Here is a 17,350-nt window from a genome sequence, read left to right on the forward strand (position 1 = left end):
CCCCCCTCCCCCAGATCCTCTTCTAAGATGGCCAGGGAAAGGGCATTCCTTTTGGATCCTGACCCAGGGGGCCAGGGAAGCAAGGGGGGGGGGGATCACCTGGGTGGAGGGTCCTTGGGGGGATTGGGAGTGGGGTTCCCTCAGGTGAGACATGGTACCCCCCCTTTTCCCTATTGAGAACAACCTAGTCCTCCCTGGGCCTTTGTATGCTACTGTAGGACAGCTCCCCTAATTTCCCCACATTAGACATTTGAAAGTACTGGGACGAAGAAGAGGACACAGACTAATGAACGCTGCACCTTTTCGCCACTTTCTTACTGGGACGAGAAAGATGCCTGCAAAGAACTGTTAGGGCCAGGCAAGTTTGGTGAATCCACACCTTCACCGGTTTAAAGGTTACAGGTTTATAAAGAGAGGCCAGTGAAACATGGAGGGAGACGGGGAGCCCCCTGTGGAAGCTGCCAAAAGGGGACCTGTGTCATGGGCCCTGACTGGAAGCCAGTATGCCAGTCAAAGCCCAGAAAATGGATTGCCACAAAAATGGGAGCCTCTGTGTTGGGCTGAGTGTACCAGCCGCTGTGAGCGAGCACCTAGAAAGACCACCTTCCACGTCGGTGTGGAGGAGGCAGAGACGTTGGCAGGTGCTGCACTGCAGGGCACCAGAAGTGTGAGCAGGGCTTGCAGGGGCTGGTCTGTTGTCCTGCAAAGCAAGAAGAGAAACCGAAGCTGCCAAAGAGTAAGCCGTAGACCGTTGAGTATTGGGGGAAGTCACTCAGAGCACAGCTCCTCTAGAGCACTGCGCATGAGTAACGCATGGCCGGTTAAGACTTTTTGGAACGCTGTGCGGGGTGAAACTTGAAACATTTTTAAATTACATATATTGAATACCGAACTGGGTGCAAACTCGAAACATTGATGAAATACATACATTGAATACTGAATAAAGTGCAAACCTTGAAACAATGCTGAAACCTACATATTGAATACCGAACTGAATGAAAATTGCAACTTAAGCCAAAGCTGTCATATTAAATACAGAATTTAGTTTTATGGGCTTAGTTAATGCCAAATAGAAACCAAGAGGAAAGTGCCCATTTGAAAAGCATTATGCAGAAAATAGTGCGACAAAAGGTGGGGCATAAACCAGACCACCAGAAAATTTACTTTATAACTGGAAACAGTGCGACAACGGCAAATGCATGTGAATCTTTGCACACGAACAAGTACAGATGAACTTGTGTGAACTGGGGAGCTTGGGGGGTTTCCTGGTTGTGCAACCTGTGGTGGGTGGACTGTGTGGTCTGACAACTGTGCCTAGACCAGTGAGCCCCAAATGAGGAAAACTAAAAGACATTGTAAAAGAAACCAAAGAGGAGCACTATAATCAGACTGTTGAGGCTAACCAGAGGATGCTACATTGAAGTCTTGGAGAAGGAAGAAACCCTAAAACTTGATAGGCTACAAGTGCTGGCTTGAGGGCAGAGCCTCAAGACCCCTTTGCCTTTGAACTGTGGTGCTTGAGACTTGGGGAAGGGAGCCCCAAGGATTGTGTGGAACTGCATTACATTGAACTTTGAAAAACTAATCGTAAGACTTTGTGAACTTTCTTGAACTTGGGAAAGGGAAGCTGAAGAAGATAACAGCTGGACCAAGCTCGGAACGTTAACACTATTTCTCCAGCATTGGATCTTTCATGGATTCACATGCTGTGAATATTCCCCGTCATCAGGCTGGGAACCTCAGTCATTTTTTAAAATAGCATTTTCTTATGGAAAACTTCGACACTTTTGTGTCCTATCAACGTCTTTATTGGGTGCTTTAGCTACCACCAATAGGACGTAGTGTATAAATAGCCTCGCCCCCGCGGCTTCCCTTCAGATTTCAACCGTCTCCAAAGTATTGGGATCACCTCGTGCTCGTTCTGATTCTGTACATGTTGGTGTTTTTTGCGATGTCTTCAGGAAAAGCTTTGTTCCAGCCCTCCGGCCCTGCGTGACTTGCGGGCTGATTAAAGTGTATGAGGGGGATGGGCTCATGGACTGCCTATATTGCCTTTACCCTCATCACTCTGTCGATTCCTGCGAAATCTGTAAAGGGTTCTCTCAGAAGACGCTTAAGGACCGCAATTGGTGGTTGGTGTGTTGGCTGAATGAGGGTACCTACCCCTCCTCTGAGGTGGGGTCGGTTGGCAGCCTGGCGTCTGAGAGACCTGTTCAAGCAGTTCCTCGCCGGTCGGTGTCAGCTGAACAACCGGTTAAGAAGTCTCGGCCTGCCTCTGGTACGGAGAAGTTGTGGTCGCACCTCTTTGGGTAAACACTTGCCGAAGGGGGCGCCGTCGTCTTCCAAGCATGGTCGTTCGGACCAGTCCCGTGGGTCTGGTGGAAGACCCGAGAAGTCAGCTTCACTGGTGAAAGACAAGGACTCCTTGAAGCGCTCCTCTTCAGGAGACCATCGTAGGTCATCCTCTACTAGAGAGTCTAAGCACCGGTCCAGTGGGACCAAGCAGGCGGGATCATCTGAAAAACTTACACCTTAGGTGGCGGTTACAACTATGTCATCGTCAATGGGAGTCTCATCGTCGACGGTTTCGCTGCCAGCTGCGATGCCTGCCTCCACGATTGTGTCTTCGGCTCCGGCGACTGCAGTGGATAAAGGCCCAATGTTCTCGTCGTCGAGGATGTACACAGACCGCTTGCTGCCGACGGGTGGCGCGTCGCAGTCTTCTGCTTTTGACGCTCTTCTGCTTGACACACTTCTGCTTGACACTCTTCTACAGTAAGGTGTAATCGGAGGTGGAGGACGAACGGGAGCCAGTGGTGGACCCGTCGGGCCTGGGCTTGCAGTGTGTTGGTCCTTCGACGCCGATGGGTGTGGGTACTGGCCCGTCCAGTTACCCGCTGGTGAACCCGCAGGCAATGTTGTCGCTACAAGTCTTGTCTACGCTGCAGTCCTTGTTGGGTCAACTGGATTCCAGATTGCCACGTCTGAATGTGGCTCCTGTGGGGCCTTTAGTCGACGCTGCAGGTGTTCCTCTGCATTCGATGGCTGCGGCCGAGTTGCCGGCACCTCTGCCGATGAGCGAAGAACGTCCTCGTTCCCATCCTGAAGAGGGTGAGCTGCTGGACTCTGATTCGGACTGTTTGCCTAGGGATACCATGTCTAATGGCTCTTCGTCGCCGTCAAGAGATCCGGCGTGGGAATCGGATGTTGAGGTGGAAATGCCTCGTAGTCCAGCACAACCATCTCCGCCTGATGATGTTGGGGCGTTCCATGCCATGATGGCAAAGGCTTGTGTAGAATTTGGTTCAACTCCGGAGGAGGAACGAAAGGAGCGTTTCCTGTTTGACCACATGGGCAAGAGATGAAAAGTGGTGTTCGCCGTTCCTATCCTGGGCCATGTGTGGCAGGAGGGCCTACGCACAATGCACCATCCCTTCTCAGAACCAGCAGTCAAAGGGAGGCTGGAAAAGAAGTTTAAGGCGCCGGACTCTACACCAAAGTGCTTGGTGCCGCAGCCCACCGCTGAGTTGGTGGTGTCGGCGGCAGATAGCCGAAAAGCCAGGACCCAGCACAAATGTGTTACCACGCCCGATAGTGATGCAGGATGCCTTCGGGAAGAAGGTTTGGACCGTGGGAGCGACTACGGTGAAGGCGGCAAATTCGTTGGCGATCATGGATCGTTACGAGCGCGAGATGTGACATCGGCTGTCCCGTCTGTTGGAATATCTACCTGAGGAACGATGTAAAGCTGCCATGCTGTTGGTGCGCGAAGGTGAGGAGGCGTCAAATCACAGTATTAACATCGCAGTGGATTTGGCAGAATCTGGTTTCAAACAGATTAACAATGGTGTGGTACTACGTTGACAAGCCTGGCTTAAGTGCACAGACTTTCACCCAGAGGTACATTATAAAGTTCTGGACATGCCCTGTGAGGGGGAGCAGTTGTTTGGGGAGAAAATTGATGAGGCCCTCAGGGGTATGAAGGAGGGCTCTGACACAGCAAAATCGTTGGGGGCTTTGCAGAATGGACGCTCGTTTCGCCCCTTTCGTCCCTTCCTTCCCTTCCGTGGAGCGTCTGGAAATACCCGATTTGCTTCCTCCAGAGACCAGGGTTACGGTCAGTCTGGATCCCCCTCACGGGTATAGGCGGTCTACGCAGTCGACGCAAAAAAACCAAGACTTTCAGGCCTCCAGGAGAAGGGGGGGATAGGCCTCTTCCTCCAAGGGTAGACAAACTAAGCCACAACAATGACTGTCTTCGGGGAAATCTGCTGGTGGGCAGAGTAGCACTGTACGTGGATGAGTGGGACAAGATTACATCAGACCGCTGGGTGTTGGACGCTGTGCGGTTGGGACATTCTCTGGAGTTCAAGTGTTCACCGGTTCCCATTCCTCCAGTGTATACCGTGCAACCTCATCTTCACATCTTACAGCAGGAGGTTGTACTTCTGCTACAGAAAGGGGCTATAGGATTGGTTCCGGTGGCCGAGAAAGGGCAGGGGGTTTACTCCTGTTACTGTGTGGTGAAGAAACCAAAAGGCAAGTGGCGACCCATTCTGGACCTTCGGGCGTTGAACAAGACTCCAACGCCTGAAGTTCAAGATGCTCACAATTCAGGAAGTCATTCGGTCAGTGCAGCCGAGCGAGTTTCTGGCCTCATTGGATTTACAGGATGCATATTTCCACATCCCCATGCGTCGACGACACCGCAAGTTCCTGCAGTTTGTAGTAGGTCAAGATCATTACCAGTTTCAAATGCTTCCTTTCAGTTTAAAGTCGTCCCCCAGGACTTTTACGAAATGTTTGTCGGCGTGGCTCCGACGGGAAGGTAATCACATCGACCCTTACCTGGATGACTTGCTGGTACGGGGCTTGTCGCCGGGAGAGGCGCAGGCAAGTCTTGACGCTGCCATGCAGCTGTTGCAATGGCTAAGCTTCACCGTCAACTTCGAGAAGTCCTTTCTATCTCCCTCCAAGGAATTGGTGTTTCTGGGTGCAGAATTTCAGACTCAACTAGGCCTGGTGAGGCCCTCGGTCGAGAGAGTTCGGAAGCTCTGGCAAAAAGCGGCATAGTGGAAGATCGGTACAAGGGTGTCGGTCAGGACATACATGTCACTGCTGGGGCCCATGGCGTCCTGCGTTCCGTAGGTAAAGAACTGTTGTCTCTTCATGAGGCCGGTGTAGGAGTTCCTTGCCGACCGGTGGGCTCAGAGTCGCAGACCGTGGTCCGACAAGGTGGTGATCGACTGTGACCTGGTGGAAGCTCTTCGATGGTGGCAGTGCTCGAACAATCTGGTTCGGGGCATGTCGTTGCTGGAACCTGAGTTTCAGGTTACAATTGTGACAGATGCCTCTCAAACTGGGTTGGGGGGTGCATCTCAAGGGCTCGCAGGTCCAGGACCTGTGGTCTCGGGTGGAGTCGCGTGTGCTCGAACTGAGAGCGGTACATTGGGCCCTGAAATCGTTTCTGCCGTGCATACGCGGCTCGGTGGTGAGGGTGTTGACTGACAATACCACCACAATGTTTTACCTCAGGAAACCGGGGGGCTCGCATTCCAGAGTACTCTCGAAAGAAGCTCAAGAACTTCGACATTGCGCCCTGTTGCACGACATCAGCATTGTAGCGTTTCACCTGCCGGGAGTGCAGAATGTGCAGGCAGACTCGTTCAGCAAGGAGGTAAGCCAGCTTCACGAATGGCAGCTGAAGGAGCAACAGGTGTCCATGATCTTCCGGAAATGGGGTCGTCTTTCGTTTGATCTCTTTGCCACGCGGGAGAACAAGAAGTGCAAGGAGTTTGCCAGCAGGTGGGCTCAGCCCAAGTCTCTCAGCGATGCGTTCTCGTTCCCGTGGACAGACCGGTTCACTTATGCATTTCCTCCATTTCCACTCATTTGACGGACCCTCCAGTGGATTCGGAGATACCCATGCCTTGTGATTCTGGTGGGCCCGTGCTGGGCCAGGCAGCCGTGGTTCTCGGATCTACTTCATCTGTCCGTTGCGGAGCCGATTAGTTTGCAAGTGATGCCGGACCTTCTGTCTAAGGACAAGGACGCTGTCTGGCACCATGATTCAGGCTCTCTCAACGTGACGGCTTGGCTCCTGACTTCTCTAAGTTTGGCCTGCTGAACATTTCTGGTGACTGTCTAGGCATTTTTGAGGCGGTAAGAGCTCTGTCCACAAATGTCTCCTATGCATGTAAATGGAAAAGGTTTTGTGTGTGATGTAAAGGCAAGCCCAGGGTGTACCCTTTGAACATTTCACCGGAGCAAGTTCTTCCCTACTTATTGCATTTGGCAAAAAAGGGTTTGGCGTCTCCTCCAAAAAGGTGGCAGCAATTTCTAGATTCACTCAGAAGCAGCATGCTACGCATCTGTTTAGTGATTCTCATCAAGCATTTTCTGAAGTGGTTATTTCAAACTTTTCCTCCAGTCAAGAAGTTTCCTTGGGTGTGGAGCCTCAATGTGGTTCTGTCAGGTCTGATGAGACTTCAGTTTGAACCTCTGTCGTCGACGCCCTTGCAGTTTCTGTCTTGTAAAGTGGCGTTTCTGGTGGCCATTACTTCGGCCAGGAGGATATGAGTTGCAAGCTTTAGTTGTGGATCCTCCATACTTAAGGTTCTTCAAGGACAAGGTGGTGTTGGCCACTAACCCGCACTTTATTCCAAAAGTGCCAACCACTTTTCATAAACTTTCTTCGATTGTGTTACCATCGTTCTTTGCTTTCTCTTCCACGTCTGCAGAGGGAGCTTTGCATACGCTGGATGTGAAGAAAGCATTGAAATTTTATCTGAGTCGTACTCAGGAATTCAGACTTTCTAAACAACTGTTTGTGGCTTATGGACCGTCTGTCAAGGGCGACAAACCTCCAAGCAGGGACTATCTCGTTGGGTGTCATCTGCTATCTCATTCTGCCACACTAAGGCTGGAAAGCCTTTGGAGAGAAGTCCTGAAGCACACTCGACGAGGGCTACGGCTTCGTCGACGGCATTATGGTCAGGGATTCCGCTGGTGGACATTTGCCAGGCCGCCTCCTGGTCGGTGCCGCATACCTTTACTCGACATTACTGTCTGGGACAGCAGCATGGCGAGGATGTGCAGGTGGGACGTGCAGTCCTGCAACGCCTGTTTCAATAAGGTAAGCCCCGCAGCTTTGTGGTGTTTGTTTCAATGTCATCACTGCTGGGTTTCTTGTCTCATGTATGTGATTCTGTGCTGTATTGGTTTGCATTTGCACGCCTCCATGCATGATTGATACTGCTATGTAATCGATTCACATGCACCGGCCAGCCGCCCCTGAATGCAAACCTGGTTCGAGTTGCCTCTACTTTGGAGGTTAAAATCTGAAGGGAAGCCGCAGGGGCGGGCTATTTATACCCTACGTCCTACTGGTGGTGGCAAAAGCACCCAAAAAAGACTTTGATAGGACACTAAAGTGTCGAAGTTTTCCATAGGAAAACGCTATTTAAAAAAATTACTGAGGTTCCCAGCCTAACCACTGGGAATGTTCACAGCATGTGAATCCATGAAAGATACCAACACTGGAGAAATGGAGTTACAGGTAAGAAACTACTCCCTTCTTTCAGTATTGCCATTCCTACACATTGTTTAGTTTTAGTTGTCGAGACAAGGATAGGTTTTGGACACAGATTTTTCAGTTGAACTCTTTGAGTCAGACTGTCCTTAGTTTTGTTCAGGCATGGAAATCCCATCTTAGCATAGGGCAAGTTAGGCCTTCTACCATCCTGACATTTAGTTTAATAAATTATCTTATTTTGAACTTTGCCTGTGTCTTACTTCATGATGCCTTCACAGCAGACTGCTTCTTGTTGTTCAACATGACACCACTAGGGTTACAAAAGCTAATTGATGGCTTTGGGGAATACGTGTCAATAAATAGTCTCTAAAAAAAAAATACGGAGAAACCCCATTGCTCTCTAATGCAGCACAAGACGGTGTGTTCAGAACGCTGGTTCCCTTCTTTTTTCACTCCTGCTCTGCAAGTGTAATATAGCTATCGCCCAACTTGAGAGGGCATATCAGGCTGGTAACGGCCTGTCAGCCCAAGCCTAGACAGGCCCAGCAAAGCAACGGTTCAGGGCGGGTAAGCAGGATGGATATTCTATTTGCACCCCGGGCTCCCTCTGTCCCGGTTAAGTTTTTTTTTTCCCCATTGAGATGGGCTCCATGCGTAGTGTGAGCCGAATATCCTGTAAAAAAAAAAAAAAAAAGACCACCGACATAGCAAATCTTTATTCGACTGCTGAGCCCGACGGGATGAATCCACAGAGGGTAACTGGGGTGGATGGTTAGGTGGGAAGGCAGGCTGGTGGAAGGGTTTTGGTACTAGGGGAAAGTTGTGCCACAAACATTGAGGGTACTCTGCAAAGGGGCTCTCGCTCCCTTTCCAGCCACCTAAGTGACCAAGCACCCTGGTTGTGTGTGTAAATGTCATCTGAAAATTGTAACTAGCCGGAGATTATTTTTCTGACTCCTAAAAAAAAAAACCTTTACCCCACATACTCTGAACACAGATTCTCTGTACAAGCAACGCTGTAATCAGATTCACTGATTCAACTTGTGTCCAGTAGGGGCGACTGGCTGCATGCACAACGGATCTGCAGCCAGCCACTACCAAGTTCATGCGTGATATGTGTTACAGCACTTTTTACACAGGCCTCTTGAGTGGAGCACAAAGTCCAAAAGGGAAGCCAAACCTCTTATAATAAATAGGGAGCAGGGCAGTCGGGCTTAACTCTAGGAAGGGCAAGTAGGCTGACAAAGTTAGTCCATACACTTATTCATATAAAATACACCAAATTAGCATATTTAAAAATATACACATTTATTATGTTATACACTTATTAGATCTTAAGTACGAAAGCAAAGTATAAAAATGGTTGTATATGAATTGTTCAAACTACAATTGTTCGAATTACAATTGACCTTTGCACAACTGACAGAATTGTGAAGGTCAATTGTTACATATATGCGGGGGGGAACCCCCCCCTGCAACCCTCATTATTTATTTATTTATATATATATATACACATATATATATATGCAAATGTCAATTCGGACCCTTGACTTTCAGTCATTCGAACAATTGTGTTCGAACAATTTGGGTAATACCATAAAAATACCTAATGTATTATAAAAACAGTACATGTCAAAGACTCACATCCCGCTCCTATTTTATATTGTACGTCCACTATCTGGTGGAATGCACACTCGCACCTGGGAAAGGGTGATTGGTATCCAGTGAAATCTTGCCTTGAAAAAGGGTGCCAAGTAGCGACATTTACACAAATGTACACCCCGACGACAATCAAACCCTTCACCCAGATATTGTAGGACTGTAGATGAGAGCGCATAACTACAGCAGAAAATGTACTCTTTTGAAAGTGTATCTGTACAACAATGATTGTTGTAAAATATTAATCAGCCAGTAAATGTTGTTTAAAATGTATCACTTTCTAATGAAGCTATTTATGTTCAACAGGGAGCCAGGAAGGGACCAAGTATGTTCATAACATCCAGGGACTATTTGCTCTTCCTTTTGGCAGAACAGCCAAACCAGCTCATATTGCAAAAGTGAAAATGAAGTTTCGTTTTCTTGGCAAGCTGATGGCAAAAGCAATCATGGATTTCCGATTGGTAAGACTATACAGTGTTCATTTAGCGGCATCTCTGGGATCGGTTGCTGTGTGAATTTGCAAAGATTTAGCTACACAGTGAAAAAGGTTTCAATAAAAGAACTTGCTTTAAATTAATCAAGTTCACTGGTATTTAGTACCTTCATTTTTCAGTTTAAACATTTTTTTCCCATAGAAAAAATAGTTAAACTGTGGCGGCTGAACCAACTCTGCTACATTTATGTCAGATTTTGATTTGTGTATTGAGTAAGATGTCAATTAAACATTTTGTATGTTCCACTACTTGAGTTGAATCTTTTTGTTTAAAAATTCTGACCTTCACATATTTAAAATATAACTGTTCATTGAAAACATTGTACTAGACCCTGTTAGGATGGGGTTTTATGCGGGCATCTGGTGAGGGCTGAAGCCTTATAGCAGACCTAACAAGCTAACCAAAAGAGAAGCACACCCATCTGTAAGAGGTATGCTTAACAGCAATCAGTTTACTCAGTTAACCAAAGAAAGCACCCAATACTGGTATGCTGAAATAAATACACTTTAGTGAAGTAACACATGCATCTCTATCTACTGTAAAAATAAGTACTTCAGCACGCTTACCATAAGATGAATGAATGTATGTATAAAAACCAGTAACCGTCTTTAAAGACAGATCTCGCCCTACAACTTCTAACTTGTGAGGTCACCGTCTAGTGATAGGCACTATACATATAATGGGAGAACAAGGAGGGCTATAGAGATGAGACTTGGCATTCACATAGCCATAATCAGTACCCCCACTACCAGACAGACAGCGTTCACAGTATTCCTGACACTCAAGCACATGGGTGATCCAACAGCATACCATAAACTCCATATAGAGCTTGAAGGGAAGGAGAGAGTGTATACATTGTGAAGGCACCCACATAGCATGCGTCCCAATAATATACACACATAAACGGAACTCCCCATTAGGGGAATGAGACCAGCAGGTGAGTTGCAAAGATAACAAAGTTTATATAATCTTAAAAATTGCCAGCAAAGAACTCTGCTGCCTGAGAGCGCTCTGCCGAAACATTACATGGGCAGCACATTAAAAAGACACACAGCATCACTGATGACAACATGCATAGTGTACACTTTCTTGCATCGGATTGATGAGAGACCTATAGAACAGTTGGCACTATAAGGAATGCAAGCTGCTAATTGGCCGCCGCCTCTCAGTCGCTCTTGGCACACGTGGGTCAGCTGGGCTCATCTCTGCGGTGTGAAGGGCAGGTTGATAGTGCAACATAAAATCTGAAAAGGGCAGGGAAACTCTAGCCTCTGGACCAGAGTATTACAATTGCATATAACAAGAGAAAAAGATTGTCCAGAGAAGCAAATCAATTTGAAAGAATGTGTATCAAAATGTATTGAAAGTGAAACCAACAATTTAAACAATGGTGAGTCAATCACAAATAATTAAACACTGATCACTTTAATACAGCAAAAAAGCAGCAACCGTATGCCTAAAGACGGCTAAAACATTGTCACACATACTTGCCATTCATAGTGCACTCATTCAAACCCAACTCAACATACCGTGACATACATCCAAAAGCTTAAAAGACAAAAGAATCATACTAAAAACCTGTGGGGAGAAGGAATTCATGACTGGTCCCTTTCAAACAGACATAATATTTATATTCATAATCAATAGAATTAATTAATAAATCTATTGTCAGGGTGGATCGGAAGGAAAAGTGCAAAAGATCACATCCCTGTAGGGTTTATCTCTCGACCGGTTTCGACGTGTAGTGGTAGTAAACGCAACGTCTTCCTCAGCAGGTGAATGTTACCATTCTGTAAAACACAAAAACATGGCTATAGACTACTCCATAGAACATATTAGTCATAGCTAACTGTCTGCCGAATACAATTAAAAAGAGGGGGCAACTACAAAAGAGCAGCCCAATTTTCTTTGTGAAACAACTCAGGGATCATATATGCCATATAACAATTAAGCAAAATAGGAATCCCAATGTAACAGCTATATATGACAGAGCGAAAGGGTTAGTGACTCCTAAAAGAAGACCGTGCAGAATGGTGGGGAACCTTCAGGACCATGGTTAATCTGCGACAAGTATATAAGTGCACAATGCAGATTATATATGAACATATGATTGTTAGTCAGGTCCGGGATGGAACCGTGCCCCCGAAGAAGACCAATACTGGACCAACCTGATGAATGCCAAATTGTTATGGTGGCCATAACGGAGTGATATGGTCAGTCACGCTGGGGGAAGCCAGGACCAAATCGTAACATAAAGCAAGACCGACATGACAAAATGAAATAAAACAAGACAAAAGGTGCTATATCAAGTGCTTGAAACTGGAGCAAAACATGGTGGCTCACCTGAAAAGGCACCCTATCGAATTAGGGAAAGCCAAAGTTGCAGATGTTGGAAGTTGGGAAAGCAGCACAGCTTAACCCGAAACACAAGTATCGTCTGTAGATCACTACAACAAACCAGTAGAGAAGCCCATTAGAACGATGAAATAGCAGAAAATGGCAAAAAATGCCTAGACAGAATGCAGGCGCTGCTTTGGTAAAATTACAAACAGAGCTGTGCTGTAAGGGTCCTCACCGGACGTGCCCATCCCTCAAGGAGGCCAAGAGTATTATGCCAGTACAGAATAACATGTGCAGCATTAATGTGGATGTTCAAAAAATGAATTAGCAGAAAATGGCAAAAAATGCCAAAGCAGAAATCAGACACTGCTTTGGAATGTCAAGCTGTGAAAGTCCACAGCAGACTTTCCTATCCCTCAAGGGGGCCAAGAGTGTTGTTATACACGTTTAAATTACATGCACTGCATTCACGTGAATGCTCGAATGACTGCCCTGTTAAAGAATGTGCATGGCAGCACTGAGCTGCCATCCAAAATGCAGCCCCTCTTAAAAGTGCTCAGAATTCCCACAACTAAGGTGTATAAAGCGGAAAAACTAGCCGCTCGCTTACCTCCATCAAACAATTATCTATCTCTATCAAGTGGATAATGGAGGTCAAAAAGGTTGACTCTGCGAACCGAAATAGATTTCCTCACTTGAAACGCCACGCATGCGTGTAGGCAGTCTGCACAAAAGACACTGGCTGATGGGAACCGCTCTATTTAAGCTAACTGCGCATGCCTATGTTGATAAGAATCAAGAGTCCAGAACCCAGGTGCGTATACTTGCTCGTATACTGCCGCCCGAAATGTAATTAACACAAGCAATGATTACTTCCTCAGCTGGAGAGAAAATGTTGCCTAGAATTAAATGCTGATGCCTGAAGGCCGCTTAAGAAAATTGAAAGCTGCTAGTTGACACCCAGAGGGATTCTGGGAGTGGTAGTGCAACTAAGTGAGTTATAAAGAAAAATGAAATAATTTATTTTTAATTTTATTTTTAACTGACAATTCGAACTTTAAATTACGAAGATGTCAACTAAGCGTCAATTAGATGCTGGGAATAATAGTGACACAAAATAAGTAAAACCTTGTAGAATAGGTGAATACTACTATTATTGCCTAGAAAAAATAGACAGGAAATTTAAGAAACTGCTGACCAGACGCCAGATGAACACTTGGTGATGACATCCAACTAAAGTGCGATATACGATCTACTAGAATCTAAATGGGTCAAAACTGAGCTAAAGGTGTAAACGTCGCCAAGTCTAGAAAATGCACCCAGGCTGCCACAAGATGGTCCGGAATGGGCTGGTGTGTTGTGGACAGTGTCTGTAAATGTGAGAATAATGACAAGAAGAAATGAATAACATACGTGCATAGGGCGGTCCTAGAATCAGGGAAAGCTCACAAAAACCGCAGCCAATTTACAGCAACTAGTAGACAAAGGAATAAAGAATGGGGCGATTCATTGCCCACTCGTGATGGCGTAGGCCCGTAGGGACTCGCGGTAAGAAACTCATTAACGGATATTAAAGTCCCATGACTCTAGCGTGTTAAGGCCTTTGTGGAGTGTTTTTAAATTAAAAATCCACATTTGCTCCTTATAGGACAATTTGTTGGCCAATTGTACTGTGTTATTGGCAAAAACTTTTTCTAAGCAGAACCAGGTTAAAGAGTCCGGATTGTGTCCCATTTCTACACAGTGAATCACTAGTGGAGCCGATAAGTTGCGAGTTCTGATTTTTGATCTGTGCTCATTAATACGTAGGTTAACTTCCCTAGAAGTTTTTCCAACATACAAAAGCTGACACGGACACTCAATGGCGTAAATAACATTCTTGCTTCTGCAGGTGGTAAAAGTACGTAGTGCCCAACACCTGCCGTTGTAGGTAAAGTCTGTCGTTTTTTTTTTTAATTTACAGGCTGCGCACGACGTGCACGTATAGTGGCCTTTCACTTGGTCGAGGTTGACATCCCTCACCTGGTTAGTACGAACCGGGAGTCTTGTAGCCCGAGTGAGCTTCTGTCCTAAATGTTTGCTTTTTTTAAAAGCAAAAAGAGGTTTCTCTAAATTGAGATTCGTGGAATATTAAGGATCCTCCAGTTTTTCAGAACAATAGCTTTAATAGTCGCACCGTGTTGACAAAAAGTGGACACGCAAACTAACTGTTCTTTCCCGACAGTTTTGTTTTTTGGTCTAAGGAGGGCGTCCCTGTTGGTATAGAGCGCTCTTTTTCTTGAGTGTTTTATGAGTTTTAGCGGGTAACCCAGTTCTAACAGTCTAGCCTGTAAGACATCCGCATGAGTATTGAATTGTGTGAGATTGGAACAATTACGGCGCAGCTGTAGAAACATCCCATAAGGGAGATTGCGTAAAAGACTTTTGGGATGTTGACTTTTGAACTGTAAAGTCATATTCCTTTCAAAACAACGCCATCCAACTAAACTAAACAGGAATTGATAATGCAAAAATGTCACACATAAAATCTTGCATGACTAGGGGTACTTGGGTCAGATGAGTTAATATATTGGCATTCCAACCTCTTAGTTCGGTGTTCTCTTTGATACCGCAATCCCTGCACCCAGGTGCCCACCCCAACGGTTTGATCTACCATTTGTCCTGCTTGGGTCCTTGTGATATAGGTAGGCGTGTGTTGCTTTTGGGAGGATATACCGCTACACTGGATTGGGGCTGTGGTGGGAGTTCTGGATTGGTCGGGGCACATGGGAGTCAGATGGGTATCGGCTTGAAAGGAACTGTGGGGTCGGAGCTGATGGGCTCTGGCCAGGCAGGGTGGGGGGGGGGTTGAGAGGGCACTGGCAGTTTAGAGGAAATGAATGGGCACTTGGGCTGTGGCCTGTCATGGTGTCACGCTCTTCACAGAGCACATTTTTTCAGAAATTATACTACGGACTTGTAACAAGGCATAGCTGGGCTTCCGTAAGAACAGGGCTTGAACGGAGCTCGTCGGTGGAGGCTGTGGTGTGAGCCCGCGGTGCAAGATGCTGGGGATGGGAGAGCTGCATTTCTTGCAGAGACATGGATTTTCAGACCTATTGAAAAGATGGAGTTGGGCCTACTATAAAATGGCATCTTACTACAATGGTAGTGTGTAAACAAAGAAATGTACCCTTCCTAGTGGACAAAGCTCAAGGCAATTATGCTATATAGAAACAGGGTTATGGGCCTGTCCGCAAATTAGTGTGAAGGTTGGCCGGCTAAGTAGCAGATCCAAACCTGAGGTCAAAGGTGTGCTAACCGCTCACTGAGCTGAAAAATACAGAGAGTAGCAAGCAAAGATTTATTTGCTAGTCATACAAACAGGCATTTAGTACATAAAAAACTTGAGAGAGGATGTTGAGAGGTGCAACGTACATAAACAAAGAGTAATAACAATGAATGATCCCATCAATTTAACAAAAAAGAGAAAAGTGCAATATTTACAACAAACTGAACAAAAAAATATACTGTATTATTTTGTATACAGATAAATCTGAACAAATATTTCATTATTGCATAATAATTTATCTATTCGTTTGGACACATAGGTCCTTTGTAAATGAATCCCAAGGCCAGAAATTAAAGGCGAAAGAGGCTATATCATCGTCCAATTTCATAAGGGTGTCCTAATTGGTGGAAAGTTAGTTTCCTTTCAGTGTTATTTCTAGTTACAACAATGTATGTTCCAGGGTCCTATGGCGAATAAGATATCTTTGAAAGCCAACGTGGCAGAGACTGAATAAACAGAGTCTGGTTCAAACGGGAACCACTACACGCAGCTGTTCCTGGATTGACACGTTTCGGCGGATGTGCAGTGAGGTAGCGTCCGCCTTCATCAGGGCTCCGTAGGGGCGACCCTGCAATGTGTATAAAGAGCTACAGTGAGTAATTTAGATGAATGCCAATGGTCATTGGGCATAAATGACAATATACATGTTCTCACAAGCACTGTGTCGGCGGCTTACCTGCCGGTGCTGTAATCACAAAAACTCGGTCTTCAATCACCGAAGTGTATGGGGCTGAGCAAGGAGGGTTCTCAAATGGGTCCTGCTGGAGGGTGTGCGGGCCCAAGGCAGTAGTCGTGGTCTGCAACGTTATTCTGCGCAGGGGACAAAATGGAGATTGGAGTGATATAATGAGGGCTGTTGTGTGTACCTCAATGCTGGCTACAGTATCTTGCGGGCAAAGACCATTGAGCGGTGCAACAAATACATAAGGTAGGTACCTGCAGGTCAAAAGGTGATGGGTCACTGAGTGATGGGTAAATTAAGGTTGAAGCATAGAAATTCTTCATAAGCATCAGGCGTATTTGATGAAATTAGTCCTAGGGAAATACGGGACAAAGAAGAAGAAAAACCCAAGGTAAGGAGGGAAACCAAGGCTGACTATCAAACGAATGGTTGAAGTGTGAGTAACATGCGCTAGCCGTGCTCTGTGGAGGGAACATGAATGCATGACGAGAGATTGCACCACGGTCGTGTTACCAGTGAAGGACTAACAGACACTAATGGCGTGCGCGTCATGGTCTGAAAAAAGAGGGAATCAAGCTATCCCCGAACGCCCTTATGTTGCTTGCAAGCCGAACGTTCGTGACCGTGTGCTGAAAGTGCAGATTATAGCTTGAGTGAGCTGTGGCCAAATATTTCACCCGATGTGTATCGGTTCACAAGCAGGCGAACTCAAAAAAGCTGGGAGTTAGATTACCTTTGTGAGCGGCTCAGGCATTCCAGCCGCGCGCAGGGAAGAACGCTGTCCGACTGGCGGAGGCCACGAGTACGCGTTGTAAATGGTGGCGTGGGTGCTGTTGTAGAAGAAGCGGCGTCCATGGCAACCGCGCGTGCGCGGGGCCCGAAGCTCTGTGACGCTGGCCAATCCCCTGCAACACGGAAGCGGTGTCGAGCGAGGTTAGGGAAGCGCGTTCTCGTTTGTTGATATGGTGGTGGCCATGGGAACCCTGAGGCGATGCGGGGCTGCAGTCGCTGGACAGCTACTCGTGGAACGACCAAACCTCGTCCCTCGGGGCTGATTAAGGTAAAAAGTGGGGGTTATAATAATGCGTCCCAGTACGAGGCTGATGGGTCCCTGCACGATGATGTGTGGGACATAAAAAAAATAGTTGGTGGTAACGGGGTACATGGGCCGGAGACATCATGTGCAGTGTACCGACGCCCCAAAATTTGTGGCTGCTGGCACGCAAGTCCACGGGGGCTGTAAGATCCCGTTGAGGGCAAAGTGCACATGTGGTGCTGCAAAGTCTCTGGGGATGAAGGGGGGGGTTTGT

General features: G+C 46.6%; 1 protein-coding gene across 6 annotated transcripts in view; it reads left to right on the plus strand.

Moving 5' to 3' along the window:
* Nucleotides 1-17,350, plus strand: part of TRIP12 (thyroid hormone receptor interactor 12) — a 2,051,777-nt gene that overhangs the window by 1,897,439 nt on the left and 136,988 nt on the right. For all 6 annotated transcript variants that reach the window (XM_069618297.1, XM_069618300.1, XM_069618299.1 and 3 more), the window contains one exon: nucleotides 9,500-9,654. In XM_069618297.1, coding sequence (XP_069474398.1) covers nucleotides 9,500-9,654 — 155 coding nt within the window. The remainder of the gene's footprint in view (nucleotides 1-9,499; nucleotides 9,655-17,350) is intronic.

This window comes from Ambystoma mexicanum, chromosome 10, assembly GCF_040938575.1.
Source record: "Ambystoma mexicanum isolate Mex_15411 chromosome 10, UKY_AmexF1_1, whole genome shotgun sequence".
Taxonomy (NCBI): Eukaryota; Metazoa; Chordata; class Amphibia; order Caudata; family Ambystomatidae; genus Ambystoma; species Ambystoma mexicanum.